At 39.5% G+C, this 19,133-nt stretch overlaps 3 protein-coding genes across 3 annotated transcripts; 2 read left to right on the forward strand and 1 right to left on the reverse strand.

Annotated features, from left to right (window-relative positions):
* The first annotated feature begins 1,263 nt into the window (after positions 1-1,263).
* acsl4a (acyl-CoA synthetase long chain family member 4a) lies at positions 1,264-11,987 on the forward strand. The gene is made up of 15 exons (XM_083915534.1): positions 1,264-1,304; positions 3,230-3,743; positions 3,830-4,007; positions 4,514-4,623; positions 5,533-5,671; positions 5,778-5,928; positions 6,838-6,961; positions 7,426-7,497; positions 7,627-7,766; positions 7,857-8,029; positions 8,123-8,197; positions 8,279-8,467; positions 8,746-8,860; positions 10,007-10,164; positions 10,342-11,987. The coding sequence occupies exons 2-15, from the start codon at positions 3,387-3,389 to the stop codon at positions 10,497-10,499; spliced, it is 2,139 nt and encodes a 712-aa protein (XP_083771660.1). The 5' UTR covers positions 1,264-1,304; positions 3,230-3,386; the 3' UTR covers positions 10,500-11,987.
* nxt2 (nuclear transport factor 2-like export factor 2) lies at positions 11,953-14,443 on the reverse strand. The gene is made up of 4 exons (XM_083915535.1): positions 14,297-14,443; positions 14,017-14,103; positions 12,458-12,602; positions 11,953-12,274 (listed from the first exon to the last, which is right to left on the reverse strand). Exons 1-4 carry the CDS (start codon positions 14,309-14,311, stop codon positions 12,090-12,092), a joined length of 432 nt encoding a protein of 143 aa, XP_083771661.1. The 5' UTR covers positions 14,312-14,443; the 3' UTR covers positions 11,953-12,089.
* Positions 14,444-14,748: 305 nt separating this feature from the next.
* On the forward strand, positions 14,749-19,119 carry psmd10 (proteasome 26S subunit, non-ATPase 10). Its single transcript, XM_083915037.1, has 5 exons — positions 14,749-14,940; positions 15,022-15,120; positions 15,798-15,944; positions 17,533-17,699; positions 18,325-19,119. Exons 1-5 carry the CDS (start codon positions 14,827-14,829, stop codon positions 18,476-18,478), a joined length of 681 nt encoding a protein of 226 aa, XP_083771163.1. The 5' UTR covers positions 14,749-14,826; the 3' UTR covers positions 18,479-19,119.
* The last annotated feature ends 14 nt before the right edge of the window (positions 19,120-19,133 follow it).

Genomic DNA, 19,133 nt, shown 5'->3' on the forward strand with positions numbered 1-19,133 from the left:
TCAGAAACTATGTATTTCTATTTACACTTTCACATCATCGGCCTTGTGAGAGGTTAAATACCTGGATCTCCACACCAGTTCGTTGGACCAGTCCCAGCCTGGTCAGATGCGTACATGAACTGATGAAGCCTCTTGGATGAGAGGTGAAACGTCTTCCTAGACAAACAACCAGTCCAGTTGTTTTTGACTGAAATTGCTTTAAGGATAACGATGACCTGGACGAATGAGAACATTCACAGGCTTATTTACACTTTCAGTTCCTTTCCAGTTTCCTGTTCGGAAGTTATTTCTATTTTCCAACCACTTGAGGGCGACATCGACACGAACACATTAGGACCACTATTTTAATGCAAAGGCCTACAATACAGTACACTGTATATGCTTTTTTTTTTTTTTAAATAACACATTTGCAAATGTATCAAATTTAAACTCACTGCAGCAGAATGTAAATATCCAATGTAACAAATGGAAGACAACAAATCGACGTATTTGCCAGAGTTACACCGTTGTCACTATGTTTGCATTTTGTGAAGTAGTTAAAAGTCGTTTGGTCAAATATGTAACTTACACTAGTGTGAGGTGTTACCTGAAGCACCCAGTGCGATATACTGAGGATCTCAGTGAAACAGTATACTTTGAAACGACATTTGAGATTATATTTGCATTTAAAACATTTAAAAAAAGAATAACATGAGACTCAAAGTATGTTTAGTTTAGACAAGGAGGGGGTCGTATAGGCTACTTGCAAGTCCTGGGTTAATTTACTAATTAAATGTATACGTATAAAGTACAGAAATACATGTATTGATACTACTACTACTACTACTACTACTACTACTACTACTAATAATAATAATAATAATAATAATAATAATAATAATAATAATAAAATAACATTACTTTAATAAATCAGCAGCCTATGTTTTGTTCGGCTTTCGCCGACCGATAGCCTAAGATTACACCAAATACACACATTTAATCAAATATTCAAGTCATCAATGGGCCAACAAAAATGAATAAATACGCAGACACCCGTGTCAAACAATGTTGCACAGGTCAATAACATTTGAAGCACTTACTTCCTTTTAGATATTGTTCCCTGTAGCGGACGAGTGGGGGTGGGGTGTGGTGGGAGGATGGAGTGAGCGAGGGCAGATGGGGCAAATCCACTTCGGCTGCCCATTGGTCTAGAAATATGGAATCAGATGACGTAGTAGTTCCGGGTCTAGCATCTCAGAAAAAGGTAACTCTCGGTCATTTTGAGGAAGAGAGACACGACTGACCGAGTTTTTTCGCCGCTGAAGGTAAGAATGCCGCCCCAGCCTGCCAGGGTATCACTCTCTAGCGGCTCCCTGTAATCTCATTACTGCCTTTATCCGTCTGTAGATTTCTGTTGGGGTTAATTCGTGTTGGCACTGTTGAATTGGCTTTAGCTCCATCCTAAGAAGCTAACGTTAATCAACTTGGTGACGGTTGCTTGTGTCTTTTGTCATCATCCTCGCGCTCTTCAGCCATTGTGTCAGATAAACGTTAAGAACGTGGTTGAAGTAGGCTCTCACGTGTCGTATTAGTTTAAAGATAGACAGTTCTCTGTGGGTTTTATTTAGTTATAGCTTTTATTGTTTCAGACATATTAAGGTATTTTGTTTCTGGTATACAATCGTAATTTATATGCGTTGCATTAGTAAAATCCCTCCTGAAATTGCTGCGTTATGTTGCCATGGAAATAATTCATTCACATGTGATGAGTATATGACTGGGAATTTTGACTAATCGTCCCAAGAATAACATTATGAAGTCCGATACACCTTGTTGGGTCTATCACACCATGCCATCTTCATCATAAGAGATACTATTTGCTTTTTCTCCAGGCATACTACCGGTGCTTTCCAAATTAACTCAAATTTCGTGTCCCTTTCGTTGATAGTAATCCTATTCACGAAACAAACTAGAAAGACTAGTCACCGAACAATGTTTCACAGCTACTTAATACTAGACGGTATGCTTTAAACTGTTATTACACAAGAGTGTTGTGTGGTCAACATGATTCCACCATTCTGTTAAGGGTTAAGCAACACCTATGGTACTCAAACGTACCGTCCCAATATTTATCTTAGGAAGAACATCCAGTTTTTGTCTTTTTTTAGATATACAGACATGTGTGACGTACATTAGAGCTATGATTCACTGGAATGTGAGTCAAGGCAAGGAGGGATGGTCACACCAGTACACTCCTGACTTTTTATTTATCATAAATTAGATAGTGTAGCAGAGTAGATAGTAACAGTTATGTTAATACCTACTATCTTTTAATATCTTAACATGAAAGTAGGTTCGACGTGAGGGCTGTGCCTTACAATTACTTAATCACACATAGTGTAGTTGTTTCATTCCTGTTCTTGTTCTCAGCTGTTTTTATCACGGTGGGTGTTATCAAAGGCTATAAAGAATATTTGGTGTTATTTACTGTGATGTTGAAAAAATTAATTAAAAGTACAACATCTAAGTGGATCTGTTTTGCACCCTTTATCTATCGTCCACTGTGAGGTTCAGGCTGAGCTTGTCCTAGAGTTGCCTTTCACTGACCACTGAGTGGGGTGAGCTTCAAGAGTGTTGTCATTGGTTGTCCGCAGCTCAATGCTCTTCAGCATAACTCACAGGGTTGCGGTCATTGGACAGTGGCTGGTCTGACAGAGGGGCTATGTCTTAACTGCTTCACTCCTTCTTGACCTCTCCGATAACCTACTCTTTATTGTTGAAAGACAGACAGTGCAAACCCTACAAGGGAGGGAACTTGCACAGTTGAAACACACCCTCATTGAGGGTCACACATATAATCGAGCAACTGAAAGCTAAAAGGCAAAGAGGCTCTTTGGTACAGAGTAAAAAGGAGGTGAGTCTGACAAGTGCTATATACATTAGTTCTTGGCCAGTGTAGTGCAGTCTTTCTGGGTGAAGGAAGGGGTTATCAAGGGTTTGGTTTAAATAACTTTCAGATACTGTTTGTAAGTAGTTTTGATTCAGATTCATTTTTCAGGGTTCTGTTTTTTTTGTGAGAAGTGTGCCAGCTGACATACTTAGTTACCCAACCAACTTCCTCTCCCAGACAGCTGTTGGCTTTGGGGTGAAATCAATCCTTGACTTGTAAAATGTTTTATTAATGGTAGCTTATTCTCATGTTATTGATAAACTGTTGCTGATGGTATTTCCTATGTTATTCCAACTTTAGGTGCAACATTCAGGGGACAGTGGACCAAATATTTTTATATGACAGTTGTGGGATTTTTAAAATTGCCCTCTCTGGAAGCTTTCTCTTTTTTGGACCAGCGCACCATTCAAAACTAGTCTGAGCACCACTGCTGCATAGTTCTCTCCCAAAGAACAATATGGGTCTCCAGTTAGACTCTGCCCTCCAATCTATCCTCCTCTTTCCAATCCACCTTCTGGTATGGCTGTACTCTGTCCTGTCCTTCCTTCCCTGGTACTACATCACCGGTGCTGGGGAAAGAAAAGCTCTGTCCAAGCGGATAAAGGCCCGTTCCACTTCTGGCTGTGCAGAGGGGCCTTACCGCTCCGTGGACCACTTTGAATCCTTGGCCAGGGAGGACTTCCCGGGCAAGGACACACTGGATAAGCTGTTTGAGCATGCCGTGCAGCGCTTTGGACAAGAAAATTGTCTCGGCACCAGAGATGTACTGAGTGAAGAGAATGAGGTTCAACCTAGTGGTAAAGTATTTAAAAAGGTAAGGAATCTCATTACTATATTTTTTTTTGGTAAGGGATGCTTGTGAGGACAAAGAAGTCTGATGTTGACTCTTTCCCCTATTAGCTGATCCTGGGGGAGTATAGATGGCTCTCCTACAGTGAAGTGGACTCTGTAGTCAGTGAGTTTGGCAGTGGACTGGCGGCTCTGGGGCAGGAGCCCAAAAGTAGTATAGCAATCTTTTGTGAAACCAGAGCAGAGTGGATGATCACAGCCCAGGCATGCTTCCGGCACAATTTCCCATGTAAGTATATTACAGTAAAGTGCCAGATGTTCTCTTCTGGGTTCGTACAAAGTCTTGAAAGAAGTATCTCTTGACTGAAAACCGCTTCATTTGAACTGTTTTATATTGGAATATGCTTGAATTTGAATATACTTGATTTTCAACATAATTTGGTGTTTCATCTACACAATCATTTATGTAAAACAATACTTGTAATATTTTAAATTAAATGATCTAGTAGATTGGCTGACACGGGCGCTGAAATGAACAGGGTGTGTTTTTCCGCTGTGCATTGTCATGAGGGAGACCACCTGCTCTTAGCATAAGCGCACATCCTCTGACCTTTCGAAAAATGATTTACAGTAACACTTTAGATGTGATGATGAAGGCGTTGAGTCTGGACATTTTTGGTTTGAGTACCGTGAAATTTTACTCTTCCAAGGCTGTATGAACCCGTGACAAAGTGTGAATAATATAATAACCCGTTTAAATGTTTTAACTCATTGAGTGTTCTTTATTCATAACAGTGGTGACATTCTATGCCACGCTGGGAGAGGAAGCAATTGCATTTGGACTGAACGAGACAGGAGTCACACATCTAGTTACCAGTGTGGAACTGCTTGAGACTAAACTGAAAGTGAGTTCATCCCTTAGGGCGAACAATCAGAACATCTCCCTCTGATTTCAAGAGAAGCAATGATCAAACTATGGTCATGAAACAGCTTCTCTGTCTAAATATTAGCTCATTTTAATCATCATCATATGACACACATTACATGCATGATTTCATTAACGTCAAAGCTGTTAAGGGGAACCCAGATCAACATAGTGTATTGTCTGCGGCCACATGGATAAATGACTGAGCACAGTGTCTGTTGAGATCTATATACGTACATTATAGTCTATGACTGAAAGGTGCTCAGCCTTACTGCATAGTTGCATTACACAAAGGTGTGGCTTTCTATATAAAGACAGATTTTTCCACACTTTGTTTCGTGAAGATCCTCGTAAAAATCCCACTGTAATCATTATAATATTTTTTTTGAAGGGCAATGAAAATAATGACGCAAAAATGATCATTTCCACCAATATATAAATTATATCTCAATTGCATTATAAGTCAAAATAATCACAAAAAGATATTTTCCTCATATCATGCAGCCATGGTGTGAGGTTGAGGTTAAGAAAACAAAGCTGGGAGAAATAGAGAAGGTTTCACATAGACTCTGTGTATAACCTAGATTGAATTAAAGTACAAGACAATGAAATGAATAAAAGAATGAAAAGTATTAGAAGAATGTCTATGAATATGATAACAACAAACAGTCTTTTTAGGTTCCTAATTTGATTTCATGTATTTGTGGGTCTTCCAGTAGTTCCAGCAGGCTTTTTTTAAATTTAGTAGGTCAAGTTGCTGCCCAAATAATATTGGAGAAATATTACTTCAGCGAAAATGGATCTAGGAATTTTTTTTTTTGAAGGGAATCATGTACCGGTAATTGGTCATCTTGTTGTAAGACCAGCTTTGTCCTCTCTTTCTGTATAGAGTGTGCTCCCACTAATTCCCAAACTGAAGCATGTGATCTACGTGGACCAAAAGAAAGTGAGCACAGAAGGCTACCCAGCAGGACTGTCCACCCACAGCATGCAGGCCGTTCGAGAGCTGGGCGCCCTGCCTGAGAATAGTGTGTATTTGTCTGACTCACCTCTGTTGAGCTTCTTTGTCAAATTTCGGGGGTTAAAGCCCTCACACATACTGTATACGACAATAATGGGTTGTTTGTCTTTCAGTGGGGAGGGAAATTGTGAAGCCCCAGCCCTCCGATCTGGCTGTGGTGATGTACACCAGTGGCTCTACAGGCAGGCCCAAAGGAGTCATGATTGTTCACAGTAACATAATTGCAGGAATGACAGGCCAGTGTGAACGCATCCCTAGACTTGGGTGAGTTTTAGTATTGATCGGCATATTAGTATAATATGGTTTGTACAGCAGGTTTTCCTTTACCTTTTGTCACATCTCTCAGTTTTCTTTAGTGTATTCCAACTAAAACAACATTGGCTTTGAAAATGCCAAGTAGCTTACTGTAAAATGTTCCATATAAATTTGTCCTGGGACAGACTTCAAGGACTAAAATAACCACCACTCGCCAGCTATCTAGAGTTGCACAGAGATGGATGGTTCATTTTTGAGATTGTGCTATCTGTATTAGTACGCTGTGTGAACCAAAGGGCAACATTCAAAGATGCTTAAGCTGTTTTCACAGATGAACTACTGACAAACATTCCACAGAGTTGTCTGGAGTTGCCCTTTCTCACATGTAGTACACAACAGAAGATCTCCACATCTCACCTACTGCAAATACTCACCTGGGTAGAGCGTGCAGGAAGCAAAACACGACACAGATTACACCACGGTCATGTAGCCGGTTCATAATTTGGTTGTAAGCAAGCCAGTTTCTTGCTGTTTCTTAAATTTGTTTGGCGATTTGAGCATTGATCCTTACAGACAGTTCACTGATATCGTCGTCTCTCCAGTTAGACTTCTTTTTTTTGCCGTCTTTGTGGTAATCACCCATCTTCTTTACCCTTGTATATCTGTTAAATTCTTGGCTAGGAACGTTACCAACATGAACCACTTACTCGCTCTGAATTCTCCTGCTCCATTCACAAACCGAGCTCAACTGGGCATTACACATGCTTTATACTAGGGAGCTGATCGGTTTAATTTCCAGGCCAACTGATAGAGACATTTTGCTTTAGTTTGTCAATTGGAAAGAGAACCGGAAAATATGTGAAAACATGTAGTCTCTGCTGGCCCTAACCTTTATTTTCTCTTGCTGTGTTGTGGCAGATCTAATGATACTTACATAGCCTATCTGCCGCTGGCTCATGTTCTGGAAATGACAGCTGAAATCTCCTGTGTCACATATGGCTGTCGCATCGGCTACTCGTCCCCTCAGACACTGTCAGACCAGGTAATATCAAGCACCAATACCAGATTATGTTAAACTTGTCATGCTATATTGGTTTTCACAGCTTTGTTGAATACTATATTGTGACTGGTCCATTATAGTATTTTATCTACTGTTGCTATGGGCGCAGTTCTGTTCATAGACTCTGGAGGACCATTTTTAAATTAATCAAATACTTAAATAAATATTTTTTCAAATTATTGATTTCTGTTTTATGTAGCCGTGTAATAAGCAGGATAATGTGGAGCTAGCAGGTCATTGTTGCAAGGTAAACCCCACGGCAGAGTCCTGCATCATCCTCTCTGGATTTTAATTTGCAATAATGACCTGCTCGCTCTACATTATCCCTTACATGACATACTGTACCTGGGTGTGGTTACTAATACTTGCCTACATTGTTGCCATTAGCTTGCTCGTTGTTGCTGTCTAATGTAATTAGTGCCCTCTGTTTTGTTTCTGTCCCCTAGTCCACTAAGATAAAGAGGGGGAGTAAAGGAGACTGCTCTGTGCTCAGACCGACCCTAATGGCAGCTGTGCCAGTAAGAATCCTGCTTTATATTCTTTCCTCTCTGGTTTTCCTCCTTTCTCAGTTTGCTCACTTTTACAAACATTCTTTTTTTGAACCTATGCATCAATATAAATATGTTTTTTCTCCCTTTCCTTAAAAGGAAATTATGGATCGCATCAACAAGAATGTGATGAGCAAAGTGCAGGAAATGAGTTTCATTCAGAAGACACTGTTTACGCTGGGCTACAAATATAAACTAGAGCAGATCAAGAGGGGCTATGACGCACCGCTGTGCAATGCGTAAGAAACCACCTTGTCTCCGCCTGTGCTCTTAAGAAATGTGGTTGTGGTTTCCAATTTCAAATCAAACACGTAGCACTCTCTTTGCAGCCTATTGTTCCAGAAAGTAAAGAAACTTCTTGGAGGACGAGTGAGGATGATGTTGTCTGGAGGAGCTCCCTTGTCCTCAGCCACTCAGAGATTCATGAACGTGTGTTTCTGTTGTCCAGTGGGTCAAGGCTATGGCCTCACTGAAACCTGTGGAGCAGGCACCATCACAGAGGGTAAGCTGGGCTTTAAAGTGTTGAGCAAGAAGAGTAAAGTGTAATGGTGTCAATGAATAAATATGCTATTAAAATATTGTGTCTTATTTACAGTGGTGGACATCAGCACTGGCCGTGTTGGAGCTCCTCTCATTTGCTGTGAGATCAGACTTCGAGACTGGGCTGAAGGTATGGTTGAAAAACCTGTTGGTACACGCTGTACTCGCAGTGCAGAATGATAAACAACAGGGTAATTACATTTTCTCTAAGGTGGCTACACCAGCAAAGATGTGCCAAACCCAAGGGGAGAGATCCTGATTGGCGGTCCCAATGTAACCATGGGTTACTACAGGAATCAAAGCAACAATCAGGACTTTTTTGTGGATGAAAAAGGTCAGAGATGGTTCTGCACCGGAGATGTAGGAGAGATATACCCAGATGGCTGTCTACAAATAGTGGGTGTGTATATTTGTTCTCTAACTTATTGAACTTAATTCAGGCCCATGGCTGTCATCTGCTAATTTTTTGTAAAAGGCACAACATGCATACTTAATTAAATAGCCTTCTTCTGCAGTAAGTGTGGTTGTAACAGGCAAACTGTTTTTTGCTTGATAATCAGAAATACTACTATACTAATATACCGTTACATACTAACAAACGTACTACTACTATACTAATTCAAATTGGTTCAACTCACTAGCACTACTGTTAACAGATGTTCTCTTCTTCTCATTTAGACCGCAAAAAAGATTTGGTCAAACTGCAGGCCGGGGAGTACGTGTCTCTTGGTAAAGTCGAGTCTGCTCTGAAAAACTGCTCAATCATAGACAACATCTGTGCTTACGCAAACAGGTGAGGAACTTGCCTTTTATTTACTTCCAAATCCATATGTAGGAATACGAATGACTGAAAATATCAAACAACATATGTAATATTCTGTAATCACCCCAGTACCCCCGGGCCATCTCATGCTAACATTACGCAAGATACACCAGCAATAGAAGTTGCGTGTTTCTCAACTTTCCCACTTCAGGCATTCTCCTGTAGGAGGCATCACAACCGTGCAAGAGACAGTAAGGAAACGTTGAGATCAAAATGAAGGCCGAGATTGAAAATGAGTGTGATCTGAGCAAGTGGGGTCAAAAGTTGGGTATAGGCCATTGTCCCACCACTTTACGACCCTGTCACGGCTGGTGTGATCCCATTGCAAGATGGTCTCTAATTATTTATTACTAATATTTACAATAGTTTAACATCAACATTTATTATTTCTTATAATAAATAACAGTTCAGTAATTTGTTTCGAAATGTTTAAGTTGCCTTACACATAAAGGAATGACTCCATTCACTTCCTCGCAGCTACAACCTCTCGTCCTCCCGTCTCTGCGTAGACAGCCTGCAGATGAGTCAAAGTTTTGCTCAATTTTTGTACCGGGACTGTTTGTCTCAGCCAAGTCATTCATATTTTTTTTAATGAATTTCCAATGAGACAGGAATTAAGTTTGATAAAATGTCATTACTGAAAGTTTATATATTTTTTTGTTTTTATGTTTTTTGGGGTTCAGAGTTATAACAAAAAAAACAAAAAAAATCTGTATCCCTTTATAAGTCTAACAACTTCCACTGTTCTTGCACAGTTTACTCCAAATGCTTTAAGTGCTTACACTTAAACAGGCACTTTGAGTTCATACACTTGAACTGTCACTAAATTATTTCAGGACGTTCACTTGAATTGTACCACCTACGCTTCTACTGATTTCAAGGAGTTAAAATCGAGTCCATTTCAACTCCTTGAGTGCATGAACTTCAACGCAATCTAAGACTGCTTTCTTTCAGCACCTCCTTTCTAACTGTAAAGTTTCCGATTTGGATTTTGAATGCCACTTCAACTGATTATTTAAGCCATTTAAAATGATTCAACTGCCACTTTTGAAGGGCACACATACATTTTTCTCCGTAGCATTTTATCAACCTTGTTTCTATTTTTCCTCCTTTCAGTGAACAGAACTACGTGATCAGCTTTGTGGTTCCCAACCAGAAAAGGATGACAGAACTGGCCAAACGAAGAGGCATAGCGGGAGAATGGGAGGAAATCTGCACTCACCCCGACATGGAAGGAGAGGTTCTGAAGGAGATCAAGCTTACTGCTGCTAACAGTAAGAATGTATTTTCATGATTTTGTGATGTGGTTGTACTAATCCTCTTCATTTTTATGCATAATATTGACTTATGTCCTTATCTTCACCTATACATGTTCTGTATGAAATGTACCAATATTGTAGTAGAGAAGAGCATTTCACATTTTACCAAACTATCACTTTTCATCCATATAGTTAAACTACAGCGTTTTGAGATTCCAGTGAAGGTACATCTGAGTCCAGAGCCCTGGACCCCGGAGACAGGTCTTGTCACAGATGCGTTCAAGCTGAAGAGGAAAGAGCTAAAGAACCATTATCTCCACCACATAGAGAGAATGTATGGGGGGAAATAACGTTGCTCACTTTCACCAAGAGTCTCTATTGTAACTATAACCACTGTAAATGATACCAGTTACCCAGTTGAATTTTGATGCTGTTTGTGTACCACATGCGTCCAAATGGAAATGTCTTGAAGAGAAAAGCCGAAGCTGTAGATAGTTGTAGCTGTTGATCCATGTGTGCTGCTTTCTATTATTGTGTGTAGGAGTTTTGATTGTCAAAGAAATGCACTTAAGTGGCAACTCTTATTTCATAAAAACGGTCTGAGACCATTACAGCACTCAACTGCCATCCACTTAAATCTGCTGGCACTCAGTGTGTAGCTGATTAAACTGTACATCTGTCCTCCATATGTTGCTGATGCTTTGTTGTTACTTCCACTGAAAATATTTACAACTGTCATCATCACTTGAGGCTTGTATTGCTTTTTTATTCAGTTTGAGTACTAATGTTACCGTGCCTTTAGTCTGCAGTACTTGCGTAGTCAAGCAGGAGTGGCATCAAGATAAAAACAAATTGTTTCTAAACTTCCATGTTTACTTGAGGAAAAATATCCCCACTAGGGCTGGGCGATATGACTATACACCATCAATGATATAAAAATGTCTATCGTAGATATTTTTCTGTATTAGTTCTATTGCGGTGTTGAAAAACCAGCGGCCAAACTGCATTTCCTCAATATTAACGTCTTTTGAACATTTTACTTTACGATCCTTTCACGCTGTTTATGTTGCACTAAAGTTCTTCATTAAATAAGAAAATACTCTATTTGTCAAGTATTTAATTTACACAGGAGTATACGAAAGTAGACCTTTACCGTGTGGTTATTTCATATGGATTATTTGTTAAATTACCAGAAAGCAAGCGTTATGAATTTATTAAATGACCTATACAGGTATAGATTTGGGCCATATCACTCAGCCCTAATTCCCACCCAGAGAAACACATAAAATAAAACCTACTCGATGATCATGTCTGCTTATCCACATATTTTGTTGTTTTATTTATGCTTATGTGTCAATCTATTTAGAATGTAAGACAAACAGGTGTGAACATAAATGACTCAGGAAGATAAGCAAATGTTTTAATATATGGAATTGTCAAATATTGGGTTGCTTGTATAGAAAACCCTTGTCGAAGTGTTGTGGCCACCTTATTTATTTAAGAGCAAGCTTAACTACTAACCAACTGCTAGAAATTAGCATTAGCTAGTCAGATCTGGTTGTAATACTGTGTGTATTTTACCTCAGTTAACTGGTTAATGTACCATTTGGTATCAAGGTTATCTGAAGTAGAGTCAGTTCATCTTAATATACAAGTGTTTTTTATGTATTTTTCAAGTGTGTTATCGTGTTGATGGATTTGCATCATTAAAACTTTAAGGACGCAGACATTGACAGTCGCTTTACAGTTGGCCGTTTGGTGATCCAATTTGTATTTATTATTCCATTATGATCACATGCCTTGTTAAACATTTAAAGAATAAACATTTTTTCATAGGATGTTGTGTATGATATTTTTTATTTTATTACAAAATCGGTAATTAAAGATCTAGATTATAGCTGTTGAGTGTTCATACATTTTACAGGGGAAAGTGAAGAGCCTCAGTTATTCCAGTCTTGAAATCGGAAACAGTCACTTGCAATCTTCCAAACAGGCTGGTCATTGTTGGGTGTAGCCTGTGCTGTCAAAAGAAAGTTCTGGTTGAAGAAACGCTGTTTGTTCCCTTCAAACTTCACTATTCCACCAGTCACCACAAGCAGGGTAGTCTGACCTTGTGTTGCTTGCTCTGTAAATGAAGAAAGGGTAGATTGATGCTGGATTAGTGCACCCTCACATGAAGAGCATCACATGTTTCAATAATAGCCTATGAAATTTCCCACTTTAATTCGGTATAACATGCATAACATTTTAGTGCCCTACTTAGAAGAAGAAGAAGACAGGTTTTGAGTTTTGACATTTCCCCACTAACCGTGAACTGGCTGACAATCCAGTGTTTGAACTTGGAACTCGCTTGAAGGCAATGACTCAAAAAACTCGCCCAGAGCGTCCTGCCCAGACACCACATTCCCATTCCACACCAAGGTCGCCTTGTCCAGGTAGAGTCGGGTCAAGTTCTGAGACATAGGAGCCAGTAAATAATGATTTTTAAGAACAACAACATCAACCAAAATCTAAAAAGACTGGAATATATGGGAAGAAACATTATTAGATAATATACAAGTTAATTTATTTTTTATTTGGATAAGGATTCATTAAATTTGATACATGTTGTAGGGTTGTCACAATACTAGAGATGCACGGATCCGATATCGGCTCAGATATTGACTTATTAGCTTGATCGGATATCGGATGAATGAGGCAGGTCCAGCATTCCAATCCAATGTTTTCTTTATTATTAATATCATACACAGCAATACAGTTACAGAGATCTAGTCACTTCAATGTTTTGGGTTTTATATTACATAAAATATCTGTTGGCAGTGCACTTTACATGGAAGGGTTATGTATTTCTTTTTGCTGCCAATGTACACTTTGTTATTTGTTATAAATAATATTAAGTGCATTTACATCTGTTTTGATTTGTTACCTTTTTATTAAGGCTAAATGTTTATGTCAAGCCAGATGCCTTCACTCACACAGCAAGGTATACGGTTCATTCGTTTAACAGTAGTATCGGTTCGGTATCGTATCAGATTGGATTGGTGCATCTCTACACAATACCAGAATTTAAAACTTTGATACAATCCTAGTATTTAAAAAAGTTGATACCTTTTTAGACTATGGGCTGTGGATATTGTATCATTTTTTAATCGACTTTTGACAGTCTTAATGTGTTGAGTGGGGCATTTTAAGGCTGAAAGTTAAGTTATCAATGCTCTCTGGTGACCAAACTGTGTAATGGCACCACTCTTCCTTATCCCAAATATATTTTATAATTTTAGACTGCAATGTCTTATCGCATATATATGCCAATACCGATATCTATGTGAACCCAAAATTTGACCGTAATACTGGCCATTATAGTGTGCTCATATCTTTGACATTTAACGATTCTGAGAAAAAAACATCATGACCAGAGACAGCTTTGTGTGTTCAGAACAGGACTGGTCAGGATATAGCAATTGTGCCAAATGACATCATATAGCAACGGATCTTAAAGTCACATGACAAATGTTATACTTGCATTTGGTAAATTTCATATTCACAAAGCAAAATTCTCTAAATCCTTCGCTAACATTGGCGTTCTGCTAGTTGAACTCTTTAAACAAACAGGAAAGCTGAGCGCACATTGACATTTCTCTGAATTGTTTCCTGTTTGCCCTATTATGTGTCATTGTTTATTTATGTCTAAATTGGTTTTAAATGTATTATTGCTTATATGTTGTTGAGCTATACATATTTTGCATATGTATTATTTGCACACTGGTCTTATTTGTGTGAATCTATTTTTGTTGCTTATCTGCTTGTTCTTAATCTGAAATAAGGATTTCCAAATAGGAAAAAAAAAGAACAAACAACACCACTTACCCTCCTTTTCTTATCCACGCAGTCGTAATAGATGTTGACAAATTCTTCGGAATACCTGCATGACTGGTCGGCATGTGTCCTGAAGTCCTGGTGTGACAATCACGTATCAAATGCTGATCACGATTAATCAAAGTAAAGCGGAGTTAGTTAACTAACGTTAGTTTAACTGCTACTGCTCGATATTAAAAAGTGGACATTAGAAACTAGCACACGTTAGCTAGCAAAACAACACGCTCAGGTTGATATCAGCATAAAAGTGTAGCAAAAGTTTAAAACTTACCAGCGTATTTGCCATTATAAGGGTTATATGGACCAGGACAGTACTGAATAAACGGACTTATATCAGATAAGAACGTGTACGTGTATAAGAACAATACGTTCAAGCATCAATTTAGTTAGCACTAACTTCACTTAGCAACCAACGCAGCCATTTTTGCTTTGTGCATTACTTCCGCCGGACACAAACTATACCTACCAAAGTAAAACGTTAGTTCAAATACAATGTTGCCTTCTGATAGCATCGTTGTAACGCTATTGATCCCTTTCCACATATGCTAATTGTTAAGTGACTTAAATGGAACAATAACTTAATTAATAATATTATCACATAGTCACATTTGTCAGGTGATGCCTCTGATGGTATTTTAATTTGAAAACGAAAAATAACCAATGCGGAAGTAGAGTTCATAATTTCCTGAGTCATTGCTACCCTGGTTCATGTTCAAACTGAACCGAAACCCAGCGACTCCAGAGCATCTTCACTTGTCTCGCTACTGTAACATTTGTCTTACATTTAAAGTATATTTAACAATGGAGGGTTCTGTATCAAATGTGGAGGTCTGTAATTTTGCTTACACGGGACAGTTTGAAGAATTAAAAGAGTGCATTCTCTCAGATAAAACGCTCGCCTGCAAAACGGACCAGGTACGATTGCATGCGTTTCAAATAATGGTAAATGCCAAGTGAAGTCTTTTCACGTTGGTAACCATGACTGTGACATTTCAGGACCGTAGAACCGCTCTGCACTGGGCTTGTTCTGCTGGACACACCAACATTGTGGAGTTTCTGCTTTACCTGGGAGTTGACGTGAATCTGCAGGACGATGTAAGGCCTCATGGTTCTAGATCTACATTTAAAAAAAAATATTTTTATGCAGTATTTTTGTCTTCTGAGGGGGTGGAGGAATGGTAGTAATTGTGCACTACAATATAGCGTCATGTAGTCTTAATAGAACAGCAACAACGCAAATTGTGTTACAACATGAACATGTATGTATGAATCTCTCTTTCAACCAGGACCTTTTTAATGGAATTCCATTGCTAGGCAACAACCCTGGTCCTTGCTAACGTCCTGTCAACTGATGTCATTCACTGCAACAGGAATCAAACTTGGACACATTTAGAATGTTTATGTTTACAACTTTGAAAAGGTCTATAATGTATTAAATAATTCCCCCTGGGGTGATTTACGTATTTCTGATATTGATATAGCCACTACAAGTATGCTTAGATAATTCCGTTTTTGTGTGTGTGTGTGTGTGTGTGTGTGTGTGTGTGTGTGTGTGTGTGTGTGTGTGTGTGTGTGTGTGTGTGTGTGTGTGTGTGTGTGTGTGTGTGTGTGTGTGTGTGTGTGTGTGTGTGTGTGTGTGTGTGTGGTGTCATTTCAGTTATATCATAATGTCAACTATATTCATATGTCATGATTTAGAATGTAAACAACCACAGTATTGAGTAATCTCAAAACTCCCAGCTCACTTTGTTCTGTGATGTGCTACTTCCTAGGCTTCATGGACCCCTCTTCACATTGCAGCATCCGCAGGCAGAGAAGAGATAGTGAAATCTCTTATTTCTAAAGGAGCTCAGCTGAATTCAGTTAATCAAAATGGATGCACCCCTTTGCACTATGCGGCCTCTAAAGACCGATATGAGGTGAGGATCCCAGGTTGCAACTTCTATCGTTTCCTTGGGTTGGCTTTAATATTACCGTTTCCAAATTTATCCCTGCATTTATGTTGCTGCTTAACTGTTGCCTGGGAACCAGATGAATCTGCCAAACTCATTTGTTCTGGCAGGTATATCTGGCTCCTCTCCTATACAAATAGGTTTCCAGTTGTCCTGGCCCTGTGCGCACCAATCACAACCTTTTATCTCATGTGGGGCGTGTTTATGACTATGACTGACAGCGTCACCGTCGAATCTGCAGGTCCGTTCAGTGCACAGAACTCAGATCAAACTGTCAAACTATGCAGCGCTGATCAAATGTGACCCAATATTCTGTTACTGTATTTACTTTTTCTCGCATAAAATGATTGAAGAATCACATTTTAGTGTACTGTTGAGTTTTAATTTTATAAAGTTTGCGACCCGGTCGCCATTGTTTTTTCCACTGAGCATGCACCACCATTTCGTTGCTGTAGTTGGTTGTAAGTTATGTTTCATGGCTCTGATTGGTTGTGGGTCTATTCAGTTGCATCCAGATGCATTTTGCTTTGCACCATTGATAACGCCCCCTGGAAAATGAACCCAGACTACTACACATTTGCCTGGCCTGGTGATGCCAGGGGGGTGTTGAATCTGAAAAGGTTGTGCACCGCTTTGATTTCCGGTTGAATGACGTGTTGCCTTGAAGCAGTGTGCAGCAGGCTTTGAGGTATGTTTTCTCCCATTTGGTGGGTGTGTCAAAGGTTTTACCCAATCAGCAGCGATATATATGTCAACTTGTGGTATTAAGAAGGCAATGGTGGTTCAATGCACCACATTATAAATTAATATAAAAGAAATGTTGCTATGGTTTGTCAGGGCTGAACACTTCAGGCTACAAAATACTGGTAATAACAATATTTGTAGACCTTGACTGCATTTCATTAGTATTTCCACTTCCCCTCAGCCCTTGGTATTATGTTACAGCAAACACCACACAGAGTGCAGTGGGAAAGTGGGCGGTGGAGCAGAGGATGATTAAATAGTGAATTATTAATGATCTGTTGTACGTTAATACGATCTAACTAGTTTAGTATTTTCCTAAACTAGTTAGACAGCAATGCATTGTGGGTGATAACTACCTGTGAGGTGACTATCATCGTTCTTTCGCTCCCTCAGCCTTCCAAGGGTTGATCTCACCAACAGACAGGCTTGCAGTGGTGAGCTGCAGGCTTCTCTTGAGAGAAAAAACAAATACCCGGTCAAACGGCCTCTCACGAGACTCACATGCAAATTAGGGAAGTTACGGCAAGATAGACCCTTCTCATTCCGGGTATTCGACTGTGATGTAAATGCCAGTTAACTTCATTTTTTCTATACTCCTACTGAATACTGATACTGATACTGATACTTATGATGGTGGCCGGGGTTAACCTTAGGGGAAGTGCCAAGTGGAAGTGAAGGTCATGTTGAACCATGAATGAAACCGAGCAGGATCTGAAAATGTGCATTTCACATACATGAAAAGTCACTGAATTTAAAAATAGGTTACTTGTCAATGACTTATGAGTAACAAACACAGCTTTCCGTCTTATAGATTGCCCTGCTGCTGTTGGAAAGTGGAGCAGATCCCAATGCCACCGACAAGTATGAGTCCACTCCCCTTCACAGAGCGTCTGCCAAGGGCAACTACCAGCTCATCCAGCTGCTGCTCAAACAGAGTGCCTCCACCAACATCCAGGACTCCCAAGGCAACACAGCACTGTATGTGTCAATAGGATTTATCTTATACTACATTGTGGCTGCTTGCACAAAAATACAGTTGCAGTGGAATACTATAGGGGAAATTAACAAACACAAACCCCTAAAGGGTCAGTTCACCTAAATTTAAAAACATGTTTTTTTCACATACCTTTTAGTGGTATCCAGTCATCCAGATATGCTTTTATTTTATTTGCTTTATAGATCCGGTCCAACGTACTAAATAGTGAGATACCATGTCTTTTTTTTAATTTATTATAAAGCAGTTTGTGGTGCTATATAAATACTGTGAAAGTATTAAAAGGTTTAATCAACAGTGAAATGCACACAGCCCGTATTTAGAAACTGCCTTAAAATTAACCGTCTCCTGTACGGCTGTGACTATATTTTATATAGATATATGTAGTAAGTGACACTACAGAACTGTTGCCGTCATTCCCTAGATGCAATAAAGTACAGAGATGCAGAAGAACCAGAAACGCTTATCAATCAGAGCAGACTGTAATCTGTCCCAGAGACTTTTACCACTGCCATAATATAATAGAAGTTAATGGAATTGAGCATGTGGCAACACTTAAAAAAAACAAAAAACTTTTTTACAACTCTGCATTATTATTTTTTTAACCAGCCACCTGGCGTGCGACGAGGAGCGTGTGGAAGCAGCTAAACTGCTGGTGGAACATGGGGCCAGCATCTACATTGAGAACAAGGAGGAGAAGACCCCCCTTCAGCTAGCAAAGGGAAGTCTGGGCAACGTACTTCGTCGGATTGTGGAGGGATGATCAATTTACTGACCTAGTGGTCATGTTCCTTTCTGTCTCCAGCCCGGCAACTTACAGAATGTGTATTCTCATCCCAGTCAGTCCTCCCTGAGCAGTCTGGTGTGACACATTCAGATGTGTAATAGGTGGAAGATGAGATGGCGTCAGACATGTTGGACTGTACTGCATCGAGATCAGCTCCTCAGATGTTAGACGTCTGATTTCAAACTCTTGTGCTCTTCTACTTTCTTATGATCTATTTCTTTTTAAGTTTGAATTGTTGCAAAAATGACCAAATAAAAGAAAACCAGTGTTCCATTTAGGGTGTATTAAACTGCTGTACATGCAAGCACTGGATACACCAAATGTCAATCATTCATTTCAAGTCATGTCTCTGGCCAACTCCTGGAGGGAATATCTGACTCTTTAGCTGATAAATGCTCCATTGTGTACCGTGGGTTTTTTGTGACACGAGTGAACCAGAGCAACACTGCGGACTAGACAGGCAGCTAAACAGACCTGTAGATGTTTGAAGCTTTAAAGCAAAAAGTAATGGAAAGAAACTACACAAATAGGTACTCGTCTCAGGCTATACAGTGAAACATAAGCAACACATATCCGTGCCCTGCAACAGGTAGTGTTAATGCTTACGGAAGAGGATTAGGGCCACATGAAA

This window comes from Echiichthys vipera, assembly GCF_963691815.1.
Source record: "Echiichthys vipera genome assembly, chromosome: 6".
Taxonomy (NCBI): Eukaryota; Metazoa; Chordata; class Actinopteri; order Perciformes; family Trachinidae; genus Echiichthys; species Echiichthys vipera.

What these genes read in the sequence shown, in the direction of transcription:
- psmd10 (XM_083915037.1), top strand. Translation starts at nt 14,827, where the DNA reads ATGGAGGGTTCTGTATCAAATGTGGAGGTCTGTAATTTTGCTTACACG. An exon ending in ACGTGAATCTGCAGGACGAT is followed by an intron (nt 15,121 to 15,797) that starts GTAAGGCCTCAT and finishes GCTACTTCCTAG; the next exon opens with GCTTCATGGACCCCTCTTCA. An exon ending in TCCCAAGGCAACACAGCACT is followed by an intron (nt 17,700 to 18,324) that starts GTATGTGTCAAT and finishes TTTTTTAACCAG; the next exon opens with CCACCTGGCGTGCGACGAGG.
- acsl4a (XM_083915534.1), top strand. Translation starts at nt 3,387, where the DNA reads ATGGGTCTCCAGTTAGACTCTGCCCTCCAATCTATCCTCCTCTTTCCA. An exon ending in CTTCCGGCACAATTTCCCAT is followed by an intron (nt 4,008 to 4,513) that starts GTAAGTATATTA and finishes TATTCATAACAG; the next exon opens with TGGTGACATTCTATGCCACG. An exon ending in ACTTCGAGACTGGGCTGAAG is followed by an intron (nt 8,198 to 8,278) that starts GTATGGTTGAAA and finishes ATTTTCTCTAAG; the next exon opens with GTGGCTACACCAGCAAAGAT.
- nxt2 (XM_083915535.1), bottom strand. An exon ending in GCGTGGATAAGAAAAGGAGG is followed by an intron (nt 12,603 to 14,016) that starts GTAAGTGGTGTT and finishes CCTATGTCTCAG; the next exon opens with AACTTGACCCGACTCTACCT. An exon ending in GGATTGTCAGCCAGTTCACG is followed by an intron (nt 12,275 to 12,457) that starts GTTAGTGGGGAA and finishes CTTCATTTACAG; the next exon opens with AGCAAGCAACACAAGGTCAG.